This window comes from Anser anser, assembly GCF_964211835.1.
Source record: "Anser anser genome assembly, chromosome: 1".
NCBI classification, from domain to species: domain Eukaryota; kingdom Metazoa; phylum Chordata; class Aves; order Anseriformes; family Anatidae; genus Anser; species Anser anser.
This window is the reverse complement of record NC_139720.1, coordinates 17,137,298-17,161,978: the sequence shown is the minus strand read 5'-3', so window position 1 is coordinate 17,161,978 and position 24,681 is coordinate 17,137,298. Positions and strand designations below refer to the sequence as shown.

The following is a 24,681-nucleotide window of genomic DNA, read 5'->3' as shown; positions in this document are numbered from 1 at the left end:
TCCGATTGACGATTCAACTTTTCCAAGAAATGCTAAATACATTCATATAGTACAGTACCTTGTAACAGAAAATCCAAGTAAGGCTGAATTTTCCCCACCTAATACATGATTAAAAAAAAAATTAAATAAAGAAGTTCCATACTGGGCCAATATGTAACACACAGCATGTTCAAGGCAGCAAATAGTTAGAAATTAATTTGTCAAGAACACAAAAGCTCCACAAAAACATACGAATGCCTGACAGAAGTCAGAAGTTTAACTCAAGCAAATAAATCCAAAAAGATGTTATGCAAAGAAAAATCTACTTGATTACACATATAAAAAGAACACATTTCCAAGAAGCAGAAGCAAACAAGAAACTTGACAAAACATTGTTAGAAAACAGGCATGATATGCTGTTGTTATAAACGGCCTTGACACAATAGAAATCAGGATGTCAGCTCCCATGACATCCAATACCTCCCTCCTGACATCCAAAAAAGTAACGTTCACCTGTGCATGCCCAAGTGTCTAGCCTTGAAAGCTGCCACAAGACCTCTGCAGCTCCTGACAGCCAAAGAAACTCTGTATCTGAGACCCATCTCACAGCTTCAAAATGAGTGGGGAGCGGAAAGTTGCTCGCCTTACTGAGAGCACACATCTGGAAGCAGAGAGATACAGAGAGGCTGGAAAAGTGAAGCCATACTTTGCCAGCCTGTCAGCTTGCTATATAGGGAAGCTGTTATCCCTTCAACCTGTCTACCTAAAGTTTTCATTTCATTTCCTGTCCTGAAAAATGTTTGCCTCCCCCCACTCCTCCAACATGTCTGACTTCATTCCAACAGATTCACAATTAGGGTGAATGCCAACTAACGTAAGAGACACCCAAAATAACAAGGAGGAATGCCAACTAACGTAAAGACATACCAAAATAACGTGTTAAGAAGAAACAGGCAAACTGAAAAAGACAAAGATGACACAGCTGGAGCACTAAGCCTACCAAAATACTCTAGAGTTTGATTATTATAGTTAGCCCTTGACATTTTAGCTTTTTTTTTCATTTTAATATCACTAGAACAGTAAACTCATACTTCACGTACAACTCACGTTAATACCAAGACTTAACTTTAGCAAGTACATCTACCTAGACTTTCAATATTCATTTACAACTTTACATCTTGACTTTTTTACAGCCCTTCACATAGCCAATCTGACTCCACTACATCAAGAAATTAACCTTTCTATGATTCAGACAAACAATTCTGCTTAGAGACGAATGCCATCAGGCCTTGGTTTCCTCAGTAATAGCACATTGCTAAAATACCTCAAAAATTAGCTGAAGATTCTGCAGTATGTGACACATTCCAAAGCTATAATTAGAAATCCAATTATGTTTACACCAGTACTGGAGAGTGAATATTTAGATAGCATTTTAAAAGAATAAAAAGCAATTATATGGATAAAGGCTTCAATGGCACCCAAAGGAAGGGAAATTATATACAGTACTTAGAATAAAATTAATATGTCTATAGCTTAACATTAACACACAACGCACAAGCTTCATCTGATCAAACAAATTCCAAAAACAACACTACAACTTTGGCCTTTCTTTAGCCACTGACACAATAAACGCTCTAGTCCTACTCCAAGTTATCTTTAATAAGCATGATCAATATAATGTCAAAGAACCACCAAAGATGGATATTGTTAAGACATCATCGAAGACAGAACAGGCATCTAGTGGTCAAAATGAAGAGTCTCAGTACAAGGTACATTTAAATTCTGAAACATTTTTACTCATCCATTTTTGCTAATAATGAAGGTAATGGATGAATACAAATAGCATTTTTATGTAATTATTTCTTTCAGGAGAACATTCCTACAGTACTTATCCAAATGTAACTGTAATTATGGGAAAAAAGGAGTATTTGTTAACTACAGGTATCCTTTAAATTGATCACTATAAGTTCTACATAGTAATAGGAACTGGTACTATTGTATGAAAAAGCTTAATACTGCTTTTTCTTTCAAACAAATACTCATGTGAAGCTTTTTATCCCATTTTCATTCATAACAGTGTCTTGGCAAAGAAGAAACCACTTCAAATTAGTTCTGAAGAAAGCACTTTGAGTTTTTGGGGGTTTGTTTGTTTTTCAATTTATGGCATTTTCATACCCATGATATAATTAAGACTGACAAGAAAGAACAAAATTAGGAGCAAACAAAGAACAAATGTAAAGCTACAACTTTGCTTCTGTGTAGGGTACAAATAGCCTCTGACAACACAGGAAATTTATTAATTTTTACTGCCTAGAACATAGAAATACAGAAACAGATGTGAAGGTGTAGCTCTCAAACCTGGGAATTTATATCTGGTAAAAAGACTATCTTTACTATGTATGTCTACCTTACAGTTTTTAAGCCTTTAAATCAAGGCATTAGAAGAAATCTATCCTTAACCAACACACAGAGAGTACCAAGGAAACGTACTTGCATTTATATTTGAAACTTATCATCTATTTAATATCTAATCAAGCATTAAATTTTTTGTCATTGGTTGAAATGTTAGATTATGCCTAGTGAAAGCACAATTTCAATTTATTGTCATTACACTAACTCCTGTCCGTTATAGATTTCCCACGGAATTAGCTGTCCCAGTTATGAGCTGAAAACATGCTCCCTGGCACAGGATTTCTTCAACAGTTTTAATGCCACCTACAAATCAGGTTCACATTTTCAATCAAGATAGTACTGCAAAATATCCTTGCTTCAACAGAAATAATGTTTTCTCAAAATTCCAGAACAAGGAGGTACTCTGTTACAAATTATTTGGAAAGCGAGCAGTTGTAAAAAAACAAAACCAAACAACCACAGATATGATCGTTTGCTAAAAGGGCAAGCATAGAAATAAATTTGACCTATTGTTCCACAGCTGATATTAGCCAGATCTAAGAGAAGTATCTGTAAAACTCTGCCTAAAAGGTTTGATGAGAAGCTCAACACGGACCACCAATGTGCACTTGCAGCCCAGAAAGCCAACCTTATCCTGGGCTGCAGCAAAAGAAACGCGGGGAGGGCCTCTTTGTCAGGGGGTGTATGGATAGGACAAGGGGGAATGGTTTTAAACTAAAGGAGGGTAGAATTCGATAAGGTATAAGGAAGAAATTCTTTACTATGAGGTTGCATTGGGTTTACACGGCAATGTTTTGGTAGCAGGGGGGCTGCAGTGGTGGACTCTGTGAGAAGACCCCAGAAGCTGCCCCATGTCAGATCAGAGCCAGCTCCAGACGACTCCAAAGGGACCCACTGCTGGCCAGAGCTGAGCCAGTGACAGACACTGTTTGTGCCTCTGGGAAGACATGTTTAAGAAAAGAAAAAAAAAAAAAGAAAAAAAAAAAACTGCTGCACAACAGCAGCTGGGAGAGAGAAGTGAGAACCAACCCTGCAGCCCCCAAGTTCAGTGCAGCAGGAGGGCAGGAGGTGCTCCAGGCGCCAGAGGAGCAGCAGTTCCCCTGCGGCCTGTGGAGAGGCCCCTGGTGGAGCAGGCTGTCCCCCTGCAGCCCATGGGTCCCACACGGAGCAGATCTCCACGCTGCAGCCCGTGGAGGAGCCCCCGGTGGAGCAGGTGGATGTGGCCTGGAGGAGGCTGCGGCCCATGGAGAGCCTCTGCAGGAGCAGGCCCCGGGCCGGAGCTGCAGCCCGTGGAGAGGAGCCCACGCAGGAGCAGGGGGTCTGGGGGGAGCTGCCGCCCGTGGGGGACCCGTGCTGGAGCAGTTTGCTCCTGGGGGATGGACCCCGTGGTACGGAGCCGTGTGGGAGCAGTTCTTGAAGAGCTGCTGCCCGTGGGCAGCCCCCGCAGGCTCAGTTCGGGCAGGACGGCATCCCGTGGGAGGGAGCCCACGTGGAGCAGGGGCAGAGAGTGACCAAGAAGGAGCGGCGGAGACAAAGCATCAGGGACTGACCGCAGCCCCCGGTCCCCATTCCCCTGTGCTGCTCGGGGGGAGGACGTAGAAGAGAGGGTGGATGGGGAAAGGTGCTTTTAGTTTGCTTTTAGTCTCTCACTGCTCCAGTCTGCTTGTGATAGGCAATAAATGATATTAATCTTCCTTATGATGATCCTGTTTGATCCATGGCAGTAATTGCTGAGTGATCTCCCTGTCCTTATCTCAACTCTTGAGCCCTTTCCATCGTATTTTCTCCCCCTTTGAGGAGGGGGAGTGAGAGAAAGGTTGTGGTAGAATTCAGCTGCCCAGCTGAGTAAAACCACCACAGAGGTGGCAAGGCCCTGGCACAGGCTGCCCAGAGAAGCTGTGGATGCCCCATCCCTGGAGGTGTTCAAGGCCAGGCTGGATGGGGCTTTGGGCAACCTGCTCTGGTGGGAGATGTCCCTGCCCGTGACAGGGGGCTGGAATTGGATGATCTTTAAGGCCCCTTCCAACCCAAACCATGATCCTATGAAAAAAACTGTCTCAGATTGAAAGGCTACTTTCTGAATCAACACTATGAAGCCCAATTACTAGTCTATCGTTGAGTTGGCTTATCATTTTATATAATTCTGTGACCAATCAAAATATTTATAAATCACCACATATTTTACACCAAAAAAAAAATCTCCCTTTGCTATCACTAGCCAATTGTCACTTCTGCGTAGGAGACAGCATTTACTTTGCAGAAACACTCTTGGGTTTGGATGTCTTATTTCTAAGAGATAATAAGATTGTACATAAATGCCTCAAATTGACATAATTTGTTTAATTTGGGGAAAAAAAGCATGGTTTTAGCTGGTTTACTACAATAGATTCAAGCACATACTTATTCTCTCAAGAAGAAAATGTTTAGTGCAATTGTTCTAAAGGAAATCTTAGGACACTGTGCTGATGTAAAGATTCTTCATATTCCATAAATATTTCATAGGGCATTATACAAAGAAAACACACCATTAATTTACCAGCTTTATAACCCCAAGAGCTATTACCAGAGTTATTACCCACTACAGCTAACACACACATGTGGGAACAGCAAAGTCTACAAGCATTTCTCGTGGAACTACAAGCTCATCATTCTATCAGTTACAAATAAATAAATAAATAAATCAGGGGATATTAAGGGAGTTCACAATTTCTCTGTATGCATTATTCATTTTTGATACAGCTGTTATTTCATTGCGATTACTGTAAACGGCTACATGAAGTGATGGCCTGCATGAACAATTCCACGATAGATATGATAAACTAGATTTACATGTTTTATGCTCCTATAACATAAATTCCTTGGATAATTTAACTATACAAAACTAGAAAATTCTTTCCAGAGCACAGATTCATGGATCTGCAGCTCCCCCAACTGCACGTTATAATACAGGCAGAACATATAGAAAATAGCTTTAATAAAGGGCTTGTTATTACTATGGCAACCACAGCAACTGGTTTCCAAAATGAATAATAGCTCTGTTAGGCGCTTCATTAATTTTTTTTTTCAGGCAAACACTGCCCTTAATCTTCTCAATGGAACAAAGAGTTATTCTGAATGCATGCAGAAAACAGAAAATAAAGTCCAAGCAAATGTTGTAAATACACGGTAAGACCCTTTCCAGGACCTTTGCTAGAAGTGAGCAGGAAAGTACAATTTGCCAGGTATTTTGTGAAGAGAACTGGAAAAGCAGAAGTAGATGAGGTTGGTGTTAGAAGGCAAAAGAAAGCAAGTGAACAGTCGATTAGGAAGATGAAGGCAAAAGGAAGGCTACTAAACCCAGTAAGAAAGAATCAAAACAGGGGAAGCCAGCAATGTAAATACTGAGCCACAAAATTCATAGTTGTCCACAGGAGCAAGCATTAGAGAGCTTCTCCCACTAAAAAAAATAATAATAAAACATTATAAAAAAACACATAAAACGGTAAGGTCAACCTGCAAGGCACATTTATCTCCAACATCAGAATATCAGAGAAACAAAGACTTCCTTTCTGTCACTTCCCTCAGTATCTTTGGCTAAAGAGGAAAGCTGCTGATAAACTCTATGATGTAGAGGAAGGAGGATCCTGACCAGACAAGGAATCTCATGTGGAATTACACCTCATGGGCTAGAGTTACGCTTGAGATCACTTCCTCTGTATAAACTCAAAGTTGAACTTGTGAAAATCAAATGAATACACAGGCAATCTAGCAAAAATTAATTGAAGTGAATGAATTGACTTAGTCATCCAAAACAGTTTACGGATTGCATTTCAGCTATTGAGCTCCATGCCACTTTGAGGCATCTGACATTTTAGTGTTTCCAGCCTTTGAGAAGAACTAATGTCTGATGATCAGTTCACAGGCTAGTAGGATTGCACTGCATTCCTCCCAAATGTTTCATGGATTGGGAAAGACAGGAAACGAGACTGAATCGCAGTTTGTGGCCGAGCGCCGAGGGAGCTGGAGAAGTTAAATTTAGCTCACACTTCACAAAAAAAGAAAAATTGGTGGTATATCTGAGAAACCCTTTTACTCTTGTCTTAAATGCCAGCACTAACCAAGCACAAACATCCAGCTGTGAAAGAACCTTGTCTATGCCTACACCGAACATAAGACTTCCAACTGAATCACTGAAGTAAAGGCTCATAATTAAAGCAATAAGAGCTACAAAATTTTTTAAACATTCAAGATCAGGCTTAAAAGCTTTTCCCTAATTTCTCACCTCTATCACAACAAATTCCTGTAAAACGCTAACTGTAATCCACACAAGTTTTTCCTCAGTTGGCAGTGAGCATTCATTGTATCACAAGAGTAGTTTTCCATTAGTGTTAAAACAAGTGTGAGGCCGTTTCTAACCAATAATCGCTATCAGGAAGGCAGCACAGCAGGATACACAGAGAAATATGCTCTACTGTGATTACTTTCCCAGGCAATAACAGCTTAACACATTTTTTAGATATATAGATATATCTCAAACTTTAGAAGTACGCTTTGATAGAAAACACTTTTCATATTTAAGCTTTCTTCCATGTACTTCTAAAACAAGCAGATACAGTAGTTCTCCCTTTAATTTACACCAGCCTCTGTTCCAGGTTAAGTTGGTAAACATAACCATCATAATAAGCACTAGGCTTTCATACTGACAAAACACAGCAGCAAGAAACAGTAAATAATAACAGTAATGCACGGCTTTTGATTGCAAGAAAATGTAATTATTTTTAAAGGCTTTAAAGTTACATCTTGCAGTAACAATTCTTTCTTCTAGGCATTCTGCACAATCCGAACTATTAAATTTTAATTTCAAAGGGTGCTTCTTCATGTTTGAAGCCTTCACATTTTTTCTTGTGAAACAGTTTCCAGTTATACTCCTTAAAAAAAATAGATTTCAATCTGTTTGTATGTGTGAAGAACGGTATCCTCTAAAGGAGGCATATTTAACACACTATACTGATGTTTCAGAAAGTATTCACCAGATCTAGGTACCTTATGAAAGCTTCATATTCTAACTTAGGTTCTGTGTTTTCTTTACTGAACATCAAAAGAAACCAAAATCACAGGGACAAAGCATCAACCCATTTTCTGGAGATGGCAGCTAATTCCTACAATAAGCCAAAATATTTCCAGAAAGATTAACATGTGAATGGCTCAGTGGATACACAAATTCAAGTTGCTACTAATGAACTAAGTAGCTATGAATTTTCTGTTTGATTAACAGTGGAAGAGACAGTGGCCATAAAAACAGGATGAATTATACTGCCTTGAGCCTCCATAAACTGACTTACAAGCAGGATGTGCCACTAGTTACAACACATCAGTTCTTAATCTTGATGATCAAAAATTTTAGGGACTATAGAAAGTTAAAACTTCTCAATAGCCTCACTGGAGGCAATCCTAGCAATTTCCTCCCCTGCTGCACTGCTTGCACAATGGCACAGGGAACAATCAAGGCTGTTCCCTCAGAGCATCTATGGCTATCACAGGGAATACTGAACTTCTTCCCTGAGTCTCCTTTAATAATGATAATGCAGATTTCACATAGCACCTGCATATGTTCAGCTTTTATGACACTACCAAGTAAGAAAAGGAGATAGCATACCTAAGAAAAACAAACAAGCAAAAAAAAAACAAACAAGAATACTTCATCACAGAATAGTTTTCTTTCTCCTAACTCAACCAGAGTGAAAAAATCCTTCTGAATGATATTGTCTACAATATGTTCAGGCTTAAAGATGATTTTTGAACAGCTGATCAGAAATCAATAAAAGAAAGGGTATATGGTCTGCTAAAACTTCATCTGACACACAAAAAAACCTTTTAACTAACTGAATTCTGCGATTTGTTGTGGAATATTGTGCAATTCCCGTGATTTTTTGATGATCACATACAGGAAACCACCAAAGTAAATTTTGTGTGCACAACAGGAATTTGGATATAATTTTTGGATTATATTTTTTCTGACAGTAATCCCATAGCATCAGTTGAAGATTCGGTCCACACTGTAATCCTCTATATTACAATACTTTTGGAAATAGAATTAGCACAGAACTCTTTATCTTGCTGAGAAGAAGATGAGCATAACATGGGAATTCTAAAGATTATGCTAAGTAAGCATTTATTTTTGAGTGGTGTTCAGATCAATTATTTTAATCTAGATGATATTAATCTCCAAGGGATTCAGCACAAAGGAGAACTAATTTTATTCTTTATACCATGCTGCTGTAATTGATAAAATACAAGTAAGAGCTTCTCAAGTGACAGGTATTTACTGAAAGTAATCCACAAACCAGGAACTAGTGCTCTTTGGTATAGTCTACAATGTCCCATATTCATTAATCAAGTCATACCAAATACCATAGCTCACAAAAGAAGGAGTGGAGAAGCAACGATTTAGGATATTGCCTCCTTTTCCAGAACTGAGAAAAAGGGGAAGATTATTTTGTTTGTTAATGGGATCTGCAGCTATTCAATCTTAGTGAAGATTGAACCCACCCTCCCCCCAACAAAATCTTAACTCAGTGATGGGTGCCATTCGGAACAGGAGTCTCTGCTCAAGTCAAAATGAACAACTCTTTTTTAAAAAGAACACGATGGAAATCTATGTTTTTTCTGCCCAAAGGAGGTGTTGATTCTAACTACATTTTTTGTCCATTCACTTCCAGAAACTATTTCTTGGTTGAATAATTTCTACCAGGTAAGTATAATCAAAACACAGATGTTTAATACAACCCAAAAAAGAACACCAAAACTACATAACATGCAATTCAGTACCAATTTGTCTTGGAATTATATAGGTTATGTTGCTTTAACGTATATAATGCCAGACAACTGATATCTCACACTGTATGTTCATCAAGCAATGATAAACACGAAAACTGAAACTAGAGAGTCTGCACTAGATTACAATTAGACTGGATACTGAAAAATGTATTTTTGCTTTTCTATTACTGTGTATTCTGATGTCTAGTTGAGCAAAAGATTAATTTAAACAATCCTTGGTCTTACTGTGAGAGCAAAGGAATTAATAACTGTAAAGCCTTCCACTACAATGAAGAACTAATTAAATGTCAGGGCACCTAAAATTTTACTACCATATGTGAGAGAGACAAATGAGATCAATGCAGATATTTACTGATGTTTTCAGATCAATCAAATGGCTAAAGTTATGACTTGCACAGTTGTGAAGGTTATGATGCAGATGCGTATGGCTTCTCTCCCTGCACCAATGTATCCTGAAGTAAAAATTACGATGCTCTTCAGTTTTTCCTGCTTAGACTAGACATAAAAGAGGTGATTCTCACACTACATTTAGCACTGGGGCGACCTCTCCTTGAATACTGCCTGCAGTTCTGGGCTCAACAATACAAAAGGGATATTAAGATAGTCGAATGTATCCAGAGCAGGACAACAAAACTGGTAAAAAGGCCAGAAGGCATGTCCTGTGAGGAGAAGCTGAGAACACTTTGGTTGTCTAGTCTGGAGAAAAAAAGGCCAAGAATCAACCTCATTGCTCTCTACAACTTCCAGAGGAGGTGAGGTGGAGAGGGAGGCAGCGGTCTCGTGTTCTATCACTTGTCACCTGAGAGAAGACACCACCACTCCCATTGCTGCTTCTTCTCAGGTAGCTGTAGAGAGCAATGAGGTCTCCCCTCAGCCTCCTTTTCTCCAGACTAAACAACCCCAACTCCCTCAGTCACTCCTCGTATGTCTTGTTTTCTAGTCCCTTTGCCAGCTTCCTTGCAAGAAGGAAGGGGGAAGAGATGAAGAGATCTCCGCACACACTTGAGCAACTCAATATCCTTACAGGGAGGGACCCAAAACCAGGCACACTGCTGGCTCCCAGCTTGTTTTCTGCCAGGTAATTTTCCAGTCACTCCTCCCCAAGCCTATACTGCTGTGTGGGGCTGTCAGGATCCAAATGCAGCAGCCAGCACTCAGCCTTGGTTAAACGCCACACAATGGTGTGGAGACCATCCACCTAGGCTACCCAGATCCCCCTGCAGAGCCTTCTTACCTTCACGCATATCAGCAGTCCCACTTAACTTGGAATTGTCTGCAAACCTACTGAGGGTGCACTCCATCCCCTCATCCAGACCACTGCCAGCACTAAATAACTGGCCCCACCACCGGACCCTGGTGAATGCCCCCAGTGGCTGGCATCAATGGGACTGAAATCCCATCGCTACGACTCGTTGAGCCCAGCCAGCCGGTCCTTCACCCAGCAAACCGCACGCCTGGCCAAGCCACGAGCAGCCAGTTTCTCCAGAACACTGTGGGAAATGGTGCGATGCCCCATGCCTGCCAGTGTTCAAAAAGCATTTAGATAATGCTTTTAATGACACCTTTTAACTTTTGGTCACCACTGACGTAGTCAAGACAGTTGGACTCTGATCGCTCTATGTCCCTTCCAGCTGAACTACTCTAATTACATGGAGTGGAGGAAGAAACACTTATTTTTAAAGAAACACAGACTTCTCAGATATGCTGAGATTGAAACGTTTGCTGTATTTTACTTTATTGCCAGTGGGTGTAAAGAGAATTAAATAACTGAAGAAAATATTAGAAAAAATGAACTCAAATTACAAATGTTATAATACAAAAGGGTTTTATTCTGGTCTGTTTGGTTGGATAATCTTGCAGGTAGAGTTAAAGATATGTAAGAAGTTACAACTATTGTCATGCTGAGTACCTTCCAAATGACACTGCACTATAACCAGCCTATGATCATGAAATTCTTCTAACTTCCCGGGCTTCAATCTTAACACATACATTTCAGTAGAAGTTTGCTAGCTATAAAGCCAACCAGAACAGCAGAGCAAATTACTACTACTATGGAGCTGCAACTTTTGCAACCTCTTTAAAGAAAGAATTTACTTTAAATATCTGTAACAACACTTCCAAGTTTATCTTCTCTGAAGATGTAAATTTAGCAAAGAACACTCTCTTCCTTTAATTATATGCTAACAACACTATATGGCTTTCAGGAGTTACAGTCCTACTTAATTTATTACTAAATTAATTATTTTAACTGATATTTTGAACACTGGGACATGGAGGCACGGAGACCAGTGACAAGTGGTGATCCTCAGGGATCAGTATTGGGACTGGTGCTGTGTAACATCTTTATCGGTGACATGGACAGTGGGATGGAGTGCACACCCAGCAACTTTGCTGATGACACCAAGCTGCGTGGTGCGGCCGGCACGCAGGAGGGAAGGGATGCCACCCAGAGGGACCTGGACAGGCCTGAGAGGTGGGCCTGTGCAAACCTCGTGAGGTTCAACAAGGCCACTGCAAGGCCCTGCACCTGGGTTGGGGCAATCCCAAGCACAAACACAGGCTGGGCGGAGAACAGACTGAGAGCAGTACTGATGAGAAGGACTTGGAGGTATTGGTTGATAACAAGCTCAACACGAGCCACCAATGTGCACTTGCCAGCCAAAAAGCCAACCATGTCCTGGGCAGCATTAACAGAGGCATAATCAGCAGGGTCAAGGGAGGTGACTGTCCCCCTCTGCTCTGCTCTCATGAGACCTCACCTGGAGCCCTGCTTTCAGCTCTGGGGCCCCCAGCACATGGACCTGTTCGAGCAAGTCCAGAGGAAGGTCAGGAGGATGACTGGAGGGCTGGAGCAGCTTTCCTGTGAGGACAGGCTGAGGGAGTTAGCACTGTTCAGCCCGGAGAAAAAAAACGATCCCGGGAGGCCTTATATCAGACTTCTAGTACCTGGAGGGGGCCTACAGGAAAGCTGGGGAGGGATTCGGTCAAGGATTGTACTGATAGGACAATCAGGTAATGGCTTTAAACTGAAAGAGGGTAGATTTAGATTAGATATCAGGAAGAAATTCTTCACTCTGAGGGTGGTGAGGCCTGGCACAGGCTGCCCAGAGAAGCTGTGGCTGCCCCATCCCTGGAGGTGTTCAAGGCCAGGCTGGATGGGGCTTTGGGCAACCTGGTCTGGTGGGAGGTGTCCCTGCCCATGGCAGGGGGTTGGAATTAGAATGGTTTGGGTTGGAACGGACCTTAAAGATCATCTATGATTCTATGATTTATTTAGATACACACACACATACACCTGAGATCAGAGACATTACAGAAACAGAGGAAAAACAAAAAGGAAAGAAAAAGTTTAACAAAAAAAAAATCAAGACTGATCCAATACAGAGCAGCAGTTAAAAAGCCCTAACAGTACAACCCATGACAAGCACACAGGGGGCGGTGGTGCAAGGGGAGAGGGAGGAAGCACAGAAGTTCACTGTTCAAACACTGTTTGACCTCACTTTCATCTCACCTACTGTGAAGAAATATGAAAAACATTTAAATACAGCAATGTATTGAGTTGCTAACACCTGCAAGAACATGTAAGAAAGGGGAGATTTTAATTAACAAGATGAAGAAGGAAAATAACTAAACAGTAATTTGTTGAAAGTGTTTCATTTTTAATAGCTTTTATATAGTATTTAGCTCTTGAAACAGAGACAAGTCAAGACATACTGAAACTATCTACATAGTAGCTACTATATTTACTCATAAATTCTAGATTTATTTAAATACAGACTAAATATGCATAACGTAAATTTGGAGTGTGTATGATGGATAGAAAACACAAAATGAAACTCTGAAAAAAAATGAAAGAAAAATAGCCAAAAGGCTATCTTTTTAAGTTAAATCACTGTGGGCCAAAAATAGTAGCTGTTCATTGCAGTCAGCCTTTTCAAAAGAAAAATACAAAAACACAAAAACTTAAAAGTAAGGCATACAGAAAGTGAGAGTATTTAGTAGAAGACAGCAAAATTGTCTTGAAGTGTAAGAAGAGGGGCATCAGCAGAGATTTTCAACAAATGAAAAGATACCTCAGCAGAATAAAGACACCTATTAAGAAATGTTGGCATCTTGTTCTTGTGTAAAAGAGTAAAAATAATGAAGAGATGACACAGATTTCCAGTATAACCAAGATATTAGAGCACAATAGGACGTATGCAAGTTAAGAACTCTACCATAAAAAGGGTCATTAATAATCATAAAGACAACTGTCAGTAACAAAAAACAAAAACATGGCAAACTTTTCAGATTAGGAATATGATTTTTTACTATGTGAATAGTTATTATGTAATGCAATAACTAACACGTCAATTGAGTATCCTGACAAAAGGAGAAATAAGTTTTCCAGAGACAAACTACGCAAAATCCTTTCAGAAACAATTTCAAGAACTTATTTTCAATTTTAATTAGGTGATAACAATAAATTATTACTTTTAAATTGAAATATCCTACTAAAGAAGTAATCAGAATAAATGCTGATTATTATGTGAAACCACAAGTTATTAAGCCAAGGCATGGAAAATAGGAACACAAAATACTAATCCTGCAGAAAGCAATTAGCATAAGAAACCATTTAAGGATATTCTGCACTGATTTCTTTTAGAAGATACTTAATTAAAGAAAAAAAAAGTTGTTCCAAAGCTTACTGATAAAGTACTGACCTTTGGTATTTTTTGTGTGTTCTTTAATTCTTGCTTCTTAGCTGCAAATGCAAGCATGTTTTGCAGATAAGCTGCCTAACACAGGAATCAGAGAGAATACCTTTCAGCGACAACAGTCTGAGAAGATAGATGTGACTAACAGCATGTCACATGAAGCAGGGGTTGGACAGATTTTGTTCCTTTTATGCTATATATCAACAAACTGGAAGAAGAATATACACCAATGTGATCAACTACATGTGATTCAAAACTGCAGGAGGCAAGAAAATTGAGAAACTTCTTAACCTCCCTATGCTGCTTTGTTGAAAGTCCCCTCCACTCCTGTTAAAGCAACAGTTTGCAAGATTCTGAAAACCAAGAGTCCATCTTCAGTCATTAAAACAAGGTCCACTACAAGGAAAGGCAAGGCTTGACATGAAGTGCATCTACCTCATGCCAACTACAAGGAAGAACGAGCATGGGTAGATTACACAAAATAACTAGTGTGAATGGTTCTCTCTCAGTCATCTGGCCTGCAGTACCATGACTGGGAGGCTACATTGACCCTACCACCTATTCCGTAGCTGTGTGCTAAGCACAGCTGTGTTGCCATCTCCAGCCCGATCCTGCTTCCTGAGTTTGCACCCAGTATACCTGAGTATGATCTAACTGGCAGGGGTCTGTCCTCAAGGTGTTCTCCAACCAGAACTGCTTCTTACAGCAGGCCTCTTCCAGCAGCCCTTCTTGCTGCAGCGTGATTCAGCTTGTTTAGCAGCTTTCATTTCGTAATTTTTAACTGTACAAGATTAGCTACCCATTCTTTGCATTATATTAGTACCTGGAGGTGTGTTGTCATGCTTCTCTCTTGCAGCGCAAGTCATATACCTAATAATATAATTTCAATAGGAATTGCTTGTATTTTTTTGTTGTTGTTTTGTTTTACATATAGCTAACTACTCCTAACATTCAATTCAAAATTATACTTTCCCCATTCTTATTAGAGGTAATAACACCGGAGCAATAGCCAAATAAGAAGTGAGAAGTGGAAAAAAGGCATATTGTTTGCATCTGTTTGCCACATAAACAACAAAGATACTTGCCAGACTTACAAGAGAAGTGGGTTAGGAGGACTTACAAGAAGACTCACAACAACTACACGGGCAATCATAAATTACAAGAGTGAGTTTATTAGTTCAGCTGTACAAAACATCAGAAATGAGTTGAAGACACTTTGAGCCAAGGAAATAGCCTCTGTTCACAAATAAGAGTTAAGTGATCTAAAAGAATGAATTCTTTTATATCCTGAGAATTCGGGGGGGCGGGGGGGAATGGGGTCCTTCCTTTCCTAGCTTGTGTGCAACTATTTGTACATGGTAATTACCTGCTGTATAAAACTGTCCACAGAAACTTTGAGAATGGCTCTGTCATCATATATTTATGGAATAACTGTCAGAGTATTCAATTTCTGACTACAATGTATTTCTGGTATATTATTTTTCCTCAACGTGTAACATGACGGGGCTGATGGAACCTATTTCTACAACTTTAAAACCAAGCTATGGACCAAATCCTGACTCCAAAATCCATTACTGGACTTCAGTGGCTAAAATAAGCTTCACTCCCAAATTTATATGTGTAATTTATGTTTCTGAGAACTCTTGAGTTTTATGGTGCGAGAAAACACTTTCACAACCTTTAGTTGACATATGTGACAAACATTGCTTTCTACATTCTCTCATAAAATAATTATTATTCAAGTGTGAATGAAAGGATTTAAATTACTAATTTAGTATTACTTTGTGTTCATAGTCTCTGTTGACTTCTCACATTACGATGAGGAAAAAAGCCTCCAGTTGAAAATGCACAACGACATTGTTTCAGTCCAGAGATTATCTTTTTTGTATCGCTCTGAAAAGACCTGTCACAATCTCTCTCAACATCATGCAAAACGTACTGAGAAAACAAAATCAGAGATACTTTGCTGCTGCTATTGCTAGTACTGCTGTTTCCAAGCAAGGCCAACACTACTATAAGATGCAGAAATGAGCAGAAATTTTTGCTGAAATGTCCCCACAATGACTGACCACTAATTCAGTCCATCAGGATAAACAAACACCCCTCCCCACTCACATGGGGAAGAGAATGAGCCAGCTGCAACATTCTAAAAACAACAATTGTTTTCACAACACTGATTACACTCTCACCATAGTCACAGTGACTGACTGTATGTATCATCATAAGGGATGATATTTTCTTTGACTCCTAAAATATTTTACTTTATTCCCTAGATTTCATTTAACAGGGAAGTACTCCAGTCAAGTTAGGCAGCAGAAGTGAAATGGGTAGGTTTAAATTAAACCTTGTCTTCCCTCTGATTTTGTAACCCTTTGTAAGCAAGGTTTCTACCATTACAAAACTCTTTAAAAAAAAGTTTGTGTCAGTCACAATCACATAAAACATAACATCAGCCAGATCAAAGGAAGCAAAAGTGATATTTGATTATCATTTGCAAGCTTATGCAAATATGCAATTTGTTTCAACACCTCAGAGTTCACAACTGCACTGCATAAGAAATTGATATAACTCATTGATATAACTCATTGAAGTGTTAAGTCTGGTCTAGTTAACATTGTTTCCATAGTTCTGCCTTGCTAGCATCAATCTCACAATAAGACACATCACAGAATGGAAAAAAGCCACAATTTGGGCTATATTATACTGTTACACTGAAGAAGGCTCATGGCAGTTAGAGGAAAGGGAAGTCTTAATGCAAGAACTGCAAACACGCAGTTTCTATGTCCTTCCGTGAGTTTCCTGAAGGTATCTTCCACAGTTGTCTAACTCAAAGTCATTTTATTTATTGTTTTGACATAAACTCCTACACCGAAGTGCCTGGCCAAGTTCTCCAAACACAGTACACTCTCTTTCTACTTGCTCAGATTTTCACTTTGGATACAAAGCCATTTGATTCTACGATACCCTCTCAGCACTTCCACTTACTCATCAGCTGCTAAAACGTAGTGCACAAAGGCAACAGTCACGTTATCTGACAACACATTCATTTGTTTTCACATTAACATGTTGTCAGCATTCACAGATGAGACACAGAACTACTGTATCAGTCTGAACATGAAGAATGCTCGCTGAGTAGACAAGCAGTAATACTTCTATTCCTAAACGTTTTTTCACATTCATATTTTTAAGCATAAGAATCATTCCTACACTACATGCTGATTTTTTAGTCAGGCTTTAATACTAAACACAAGTAATTATACTTCACGGTTTGTTTTTTTCCCTGAAATTTGTCCAGTAACAAGAAATCATGTGAGACAGAACAAGAAACCACCTCACATTCTACTTACTAGTAGCATGCATGCAACTTGAATGTTACAAGCATGATTCCTACAACCATTCAATAATATTTTATCCTTCTTTTGCAAGATCAATTCTAAATGCTGAAAGAATTAGATCCAAACCATCAGGTAAAATAGTACAACAATCACAGTTTTATAATTTCCAAGTGATTTAGAAGGAATTCATAGCTTAAACAAGAAATACTCACCAAGATTTGTGTTGGGTCCAGCGAGTAGCTGCTTAAATTTGTCTAATCGGGATGCTTCTCTTTCAGTTAATGCAGGAGTAACTGAGGTATTGAAGTCTGCCACTCCACTCACCAGGGGAAGTGTGGAAGTTTGTGGAAGAGACTGAGATCTCTGCATGGAAGAATTTTCACTAGCATTATCTGAAGGGAGAAAGCAGCAAAATAGTTAGCCTTAGCTAATAAAATGACTACTTGAATTGAACTTTTAAATTTAAAACCAAGTTCTGTTTGGGGGAAATATAAGCTCAAGCATAACACAATTTTGAACTTCAAGTTACTTGGATTTAACAGGAGAAGCATTCCACTTCCAAGCAGTGTTCCACAATTAAAACACATCAATTAGAGATCGTACTAACAGCAAAGCTAATTTATTGCTACCATCTCTGTGCTACTGAAAGCTGTTCCCATCTCTCTCACCATTCTAAAAAAATAAACTGGGAAATCATTGCAATTGGTTATTTTAAAATTAATTAAAATACAGAACAGATTACATAAGGATGAACATTCCAACTATACGAATAGTTTTTCTCCAGTTTTTCAATATATATTATACAGTGGCATTTTAATAACAATTTTTCTACAATAGTATAAATATTAATTGCATACATCTTGGTACAGTTAAGTGTTAAGACACATTCAATAGTGTAACTTCCTCCAAAAATTAAAGACTTATTGAGTCTGAAAACAATGGAGAGTAGTTATTCTTTCTTCATCTATATATTTCTCATGCACATGCTTTATGGTTTAGCATGGAGTCCAGTGTTTCCCTCAAATCAATTAATATCACTTAATAAATTTTACCTGTGGTAAAGGTTGGGAAGGGGTTAATGCCCTAAAAGGCACATTTTATAGCTTTCCTCACTCTATTTTCAACATTTCTATTCATTTCTTAACATACCTGATGAACTCGAAGTATGACCTTCGCTGACTGATTTAACAAGCCTATTATCACCACACGCAATTGAAGTCAGCTCTGCAGATTCTACTTGTTTTTCTTCCTGTTGATGTTCTTCCTGAAATTTATGCTGTTCTTGTAACTTGCTGTGATTCTGAATTACTTTGTGAGCTGTTTCCATGACCACTTCTGTATTTAAGTTTTCAGCAGCTATTGCTAAGAGTTCATCATCATCATCCCCAAGATCCCAAGCATCACTTGTGTTACTTTCAAACTCCTGGAAGGTGCTGACTTTCTTTAGTTTCACCGGAGTTGTAGGCGGTTTTGATCCTGGCTTTATCAAGCTGTTAAAAACAAATAGTGTTTAGAGAACTAGCAATGGAATAGGCAGCACACTACAGACAGGGCAAAAAAAATAAAAACACAGAAGTCTGTGCTTGACAGCTTGACGCTATATAGGTAGCAAATATTTATCTCCCTCCACTCAAGTTGCTGTTACGTCCAACCCTGACAGAATACAGCAGAATATTCCTGAGAACAACATCAGGTAACAACCTGACTCCTCCTAGCTTTGAATGCAAACTGGACAAATCCTTCCTTCCCTTGTCTTCAAAATAAATAAATAAATAAAGCTCAAAGTCAAATAAAAGGACTACTACTGGAATCCTTTACGAGATGGGACATGTTACAGTTCTCTTGCTTTGTGAGCTCCTACAGAGGTTTCAGGCCTTTCCATGCAATTGCTGCATAATGACACAGCAGCGGTAATCAAGTCATCAGGCCTAGTCCCAAGCCATCACATGCAATCACGTAGTATAATCACTGTCATAAACAAATCAAGTCTCACCTTAAAACTCATTACAACTATAGTTCCTCCCCAGTCAGCCACTCCAGCATGAATTTGCTTCAGAACTTTGCTCTTCTGCCAGTCAGGATAATTCCCCCAGTTACCAGTCCGGGCATGCCCTATCAGCTCCTAACCTTTTGTCCCTCTGCCAAGACACAGTACAAGACAGACGAACCAAGTATCACTCCCTAGCTTGGCACTTGTCCTCATTCACTGTAACGCAGAGCAATCACATCAGATTTCAGCTAAAGGAGGCGTCGAGCCAGCTTCCCCACTCTCAAAAATAAAAAAGCAGAAGCTGTCAACACGCAATAATGTATTTTGCTGAACACCTCAACCATAAGGACATGAAGACAGACGTTTGCACTAGTTCTGGGTTATTAGCATGAAATTTATTTGGTTACTAATGATGTTTCATATTTTTGCCATTTTCACGCACATCATATTCTGCTATCTAATAATCATGATCTAAGTCAATGAACTTTAGATCACTGTAAATCTCTCCTGCTGTCTTCTCACTCACAAGTAAAATGCCCACCTTTGCCTCAAATTAATCTACACCATAATCTGATTCTATTCTTTTACAGATGGACGCACACAAAAAAATAGGCAGTCTATCAACAGAAAGATGCATACAGAAAAGCCACTTACACCTGTAAGCGTCACCTGCTAAATAAAGATTAGTATTTACCATAGATTTTTAAGGCACTGCAAACAAATAAAAGTCGGCAATCTATGTTAGGCAAGACACTGAAAAGCTTATTTGCTACTCGCAATATGATAAACATCAGGAAGTCACAAAAGAGAAGTCAGAACAGAGAAGGCAAGATTATGACAAAGATTGAAAAAGGAAGATTAACCATCTTCTAACAAAAAGAAGACAAGAGAAGGAGGAGAGAAGACAGATGAGATCCGAATCACCTTAAATATTTGAGTACTAGGTTAACTTACGTTCCATGCAGCAGTGGATCAAAAGGCGGATGCTGAGCTCCGTACACATGTTGGATACTGAAGGAGAAGGGAGAGAGTGTGTAAGTAATCACTAATGAAGACAACTGAAATGTTCCAGCAGTCTTCAACTTCAAAGGATCCCCTATACAACTGAAAACAATGCAGCTGAAATTGAAGCATGTACTAAGAAGTAACTCAATAAAAATCTTAGATATGCCAAACAGGAACACTTTTTTAAGGCCTAGAGTAACTTACATTAAATTATTGTTTTCTACAGGAATTAAAACAACAAAAGATAGCTCCATAATAAGACATTTCAAAAGCAGTGTATGTTTTCTCCTTTCTGATTTATCACTTCTTCATTTATCTCTTGCCAAAAATAAAACAAAAATTCTCAAAGAATTGTCTGTAAAGATTTCATCCTCTCTGGGTACTTGTGGCCCCAAAAACCAACCAGTCAATTCTTAACAGTCACTAAAGCAAAAGGCTGAACAATTTAAAGAAAAATAGCATGCAAAAGATGCCCTGTTAGAGAACATAAGAGCAGTAAAAACAAAAGCTTTGAAATAAATAAGCTTCCAAAGACAGATTTTTTTTCTACTACAACATCTAATAATACAAAACAGCGTATTACCCTGAGTAATAAAACTCTAAAAACTACAAGTTCATTTCCTCCCAGATTTCAGCTACAAATTTATTTTATAAGTCAAAAAGCTCCACGGAAATCCCGGCAATATTTACATGCAGCCTTGTACTGAAAAGTATTAATAAAAAACTCCGATTGTGAGAGAAGCAAATCATACGCAGCAGTAACACCTGCCTAAATCTGTACTGAAAACCACATTACAGGAGGCAAACATGCCCTCCTGACAAATCAAAATCAATCTCAAGACCATAAATATAAATAAGTCCAACCTTTGTAAATTTGAGGTAGAACCATGCCAAAAAGACTGCGGTCATAACAAATTTGAGGAGACTTGGATTTATACTAAAGAGGCCATACTGACAGCTGGGAAATTAACCCTAGAGATGACCGAGGGTGGTGGTTTATACACTCTTGAATTTTTTTTACGTAATTCCATGCAATACAAAAAGTCAACCCAGCACAAGGCTTCCCACACAGCTATGTGCTGTGCCCTCCGTGGTAGTGTCTCTGCACTCCCTTCTGCTCTACGATCACGCGAGGGTCAGGCATCACCGCCCAACTTCCCATTGCAGCCTCGAGAATCTGCCTTTTCCTTCAGGCCCATTATGAACGGACATGAAGAGAATCCACCTGTACAGAAAGCAACATCAATACTCTCCTTGCCACAAAATACAAGAACACATTCTCCACAGCTTGCTCATTTTTCTGCATGCCTGCAGTAGGCTGCAAATTAATCAATTCCAACCATTCACAGACCCTCTGCAATCGAGGAGAGTCAAACACGTTTTACCCCCGCAGGAACTTTGTGAAATTACAGAACAAGAAGTTCAGAGAGACGAGAACAGTCAGACCAGAAAAGTCCATTTATAACTAGAGAAACAAAACCACTGCCAGTTGAGTGCTTATGGATAACTGAGAATGGAAGAAATTAAAGGATGAGCAGGATTATTTCCTATAGCATTCAAGTAACGGTAGCTTTGTTGTTTATATCATTTACCTGAGAACCAAGAATACATCTCATCTGTACAAAAAGGAATGTAAGAAAATGAATTACCCCACTGTGAGAATAGGTCAGGGATGGGAGCAGAGAACATAATTGTAAGTATCAACAAGAGTTAATGTCATTTTGGGGATATATTCCCTGGAAAATTTTGAATGGGAGAACACGTTTGTAGCTCCCAGCTATACAACAGCTGGTTCTACTCTTCACACTTCAGAAGCAAAGTTGAGAAATTAACAATATTTTGAAAACTATGTAGGAAAACATACTTCATAGCTTTATAGCCATATTTCAGTCGCAAGACACAACTATTTAAATTCATAAAGAAAAGGGGAACCCTTCAATTCACTGTATCATGCCTTGACCACTGAGTAAATACAATACAGTTTGCAAATTTGTAACAGGATTCAACAACTTCAAATTGAGACTCCATTAGAAAATAGCTTTCTTTTTGTAAAGATACTCATTATCTTCATGATTTTCCAAGTTTGCATGTGCTTCGCTAAAGGAGAAATGTTTTTCATTTAAGACTACTTTTTCAAAGTGCTTTATTAACCTTCACTGATAGAACACGGCCAGAGAGGCTGGGAATCATTAAAGCCCCCTTCTGTCACTTTGAAATTTCACAGTATTTGGCTAAAAACCTAGAAGTAAAAGTTTCCCATCCACCACCCAAACAGCTGACCATACGGAACTGTAGAAGACCTGCTGTTATAGCAGCAAAAAAAAAAAAAAAGACTTTTTACATCTATTTTCTAACCACGCTCCTTTTTCTTTTTTATCCCCATCACTCCTTGGTTTCGTATGAAGGATTTTTTCGAGGGCATTTGGCAAGGCTAACTCAGCTACCCCTTATCTATCCACTATCAACTGTTTGACACAAGTTATTGCCACAGCTCGCTGAGACAACCTTTGTTTCTTATGAAGAATCTTTTTGGAGGTGTTTGGCAAGGCTAACTCAGGTGTTTGGCAAGATTAACACTGGCAAGGCTAACTCAGCTACTCTTTATTAACCCACCATCAGCTTTTTGACACAAGTCACAGAATCATTAGGACTGGAAAAAGCCCTCCAAGATCACCTGGTCCAACCACCCCCTACCACCAATGTCGCCCACTAAACCCTGCCCTAAGCACCACGTCCAACCTCTCCTTGAACACCCCCAGGGACGGTGACTCCACCACCTCCCTGGGCAACCCGTCCCAGTGCCTGACTGCTCTTTCTGAGAAGAAATGTCTCCTCATTTCCAGCCTGAACCTTCCCTGGTGCAACTTGAGGCCATTCCCTCTAGTCCTGTCACTGGTTACCTGTAAGAAGAGGCCGACCCCCAGCTCCCCACAGCTTCCTTTCAGGCAGCTGTAGAGAGCAATGAGATCTCCCCTGAGCCCCCTCTTCCCCAGGCTCACAACCGCAGCTTGCTGAGACAACCCGCGACCTCCCAAACAGAGCAGCCCGATGCCGAAACACTTCGGGCCCCGAGCTGACACCAGCCAAACAGCGGAGGGACCGCGAGGCCCCACGCCAACTTCCCAGTCAGGACAGTGACAGGGGGGAAAGTCAGGACAGCGGAGACAGCGACAGGGTAGAAGTGAGTCCCGACAGAGAAGCCAGGCGTGTGGCCGGGGCAGGGGCCGGCAGCGAGGCGGTCCCGGCCTCCCGCCGCCCCCCCGGGCAGCTCCGGGCGGCTCCGGCCCCTCGGGAGGCGGCGGCGGCGCTGGGACGGCCCCGAGGAGCCCCCGCCCGCCGGCCCCGGGCTCGCCGCCGCCGCCCCTCACCTGCCCGGCACCTTGGCGCCGCTCCGCTTCCAGAACTGCTTCCTGCCGCCGTCGCTCGCCATGGCGGCCGTCACCTCATCCCCCGGCCCCGCGGCGCCGCGGCCCCGGCCCGCCCTCACGGCTCACTCCCCGCCATTGCTTCCCCCCGGGACGGCACTGAGCGCTGCCATCTTGGCACCGTCAAACAACCCCGCTCCTCATTCGCCCCACGAGGCGGCCTGGCGGCTCCTGCCAACCAGAAGTGAGAGTACTGCCGGGTGGCTCGCAGGGGACCAATGGCAGCCAGGGAAAGCCGGGGAGGGCGCTCGGGGCAGAGTACGGAATGGCGGCGGCGGCAGAGGGGCGGGGCGGCGGCGGCGGGGCGGGGCGGGGCGGGGCAGTCAGGGGGCGGCGGGGCGTGGCCTCCGCGCTACAGCTGGCGGCGGCCATAACGGAGCAGGGAGCCTTGGATCTGTGCAGTGGCCTCTAGGGAATCACAGAACCGTTAAAGTTGGAAAAGCACTTCGAGATCACCTGGTCCAACCACCCCCCTACCACCAATGTCACCCACTAAACCCTGTCCCTAAGCACCACGTCCAACCTCTCCTTGAACACCCCCAGGGACGGTGACTCCACCACCTCCCTGGGCAACCCGTCCCAGTGCCTGACTGCTCTTTCTGAGAAGAAATGTCTCCTCATTTCCAGCCTGAACCTCCCCTGGCACAACTTGAGGACATTCCCTCTAGTCCTGTCACTGGTTACCTGTGAGAAGAGGCCGACCCCCAGCTCCCCACAGCTTCCTTTCAGGCAGTTGCAAAGAGCACTAAGGTCTGCCCTGAGCCTCCTCCAGACCAAACAACCCCAGTTCCCTCAGCCGCTCCTTACAGGACTCGTGCTCCAGAAAAACAGACTGCTCGTAGGACACCCATCCCACCAGCAGTACCCCACAGGGATGTGACAGGCTGACCCCTGTGCAATCAGCCTGGAAATCTAGGCTGAGGCAGCTGCACCAGGGAGCCATTTGCTTCAATTCCCTTCCTGTCTAAATACCTTGCAGACCTTGTGTTGGTGTATATCATACCAGCCTGTAATGGTATCAA

General features: G+C 40.9%; 1 protein-coding gene across 1 annotated transcript in view; it reads right to left on the bottom strand.

The window, feature by feature from the left end:
- TBC1D22A (TBC1 domain family member 22A) overlaps nt 1–23,871 on the bottom strand; it is a 174,595-nt gene extending 150,724 nt beyond the window's left edge. The window contains exons 1-4 of the mRNA XM_083794758.1: nt 23,603–23,871; nt 20,184–20,240; nt 18,389–18,729; nt 17,452–17,631 (exon numbers count right to left, since the gene is read on the bottom strand). Of these exons, the coding sequence (XP_083650884.1) occupies nt 17,452–17,631; nt 18,389–18,729; nt 20,184–20,240; nt 23,603–23,664 (640 nt within the window). The 5' untranslated portion in view covers nt 23,665–23,871. The remainder of the gene's footprint in view (nt 1–17,451; nt 17,632–18,388; nt 18,730–20,183; nt 20,241–23,602) is intronic.
- Nucleotides 23,872–24,681: the final 810 nt, after the last annotated feature.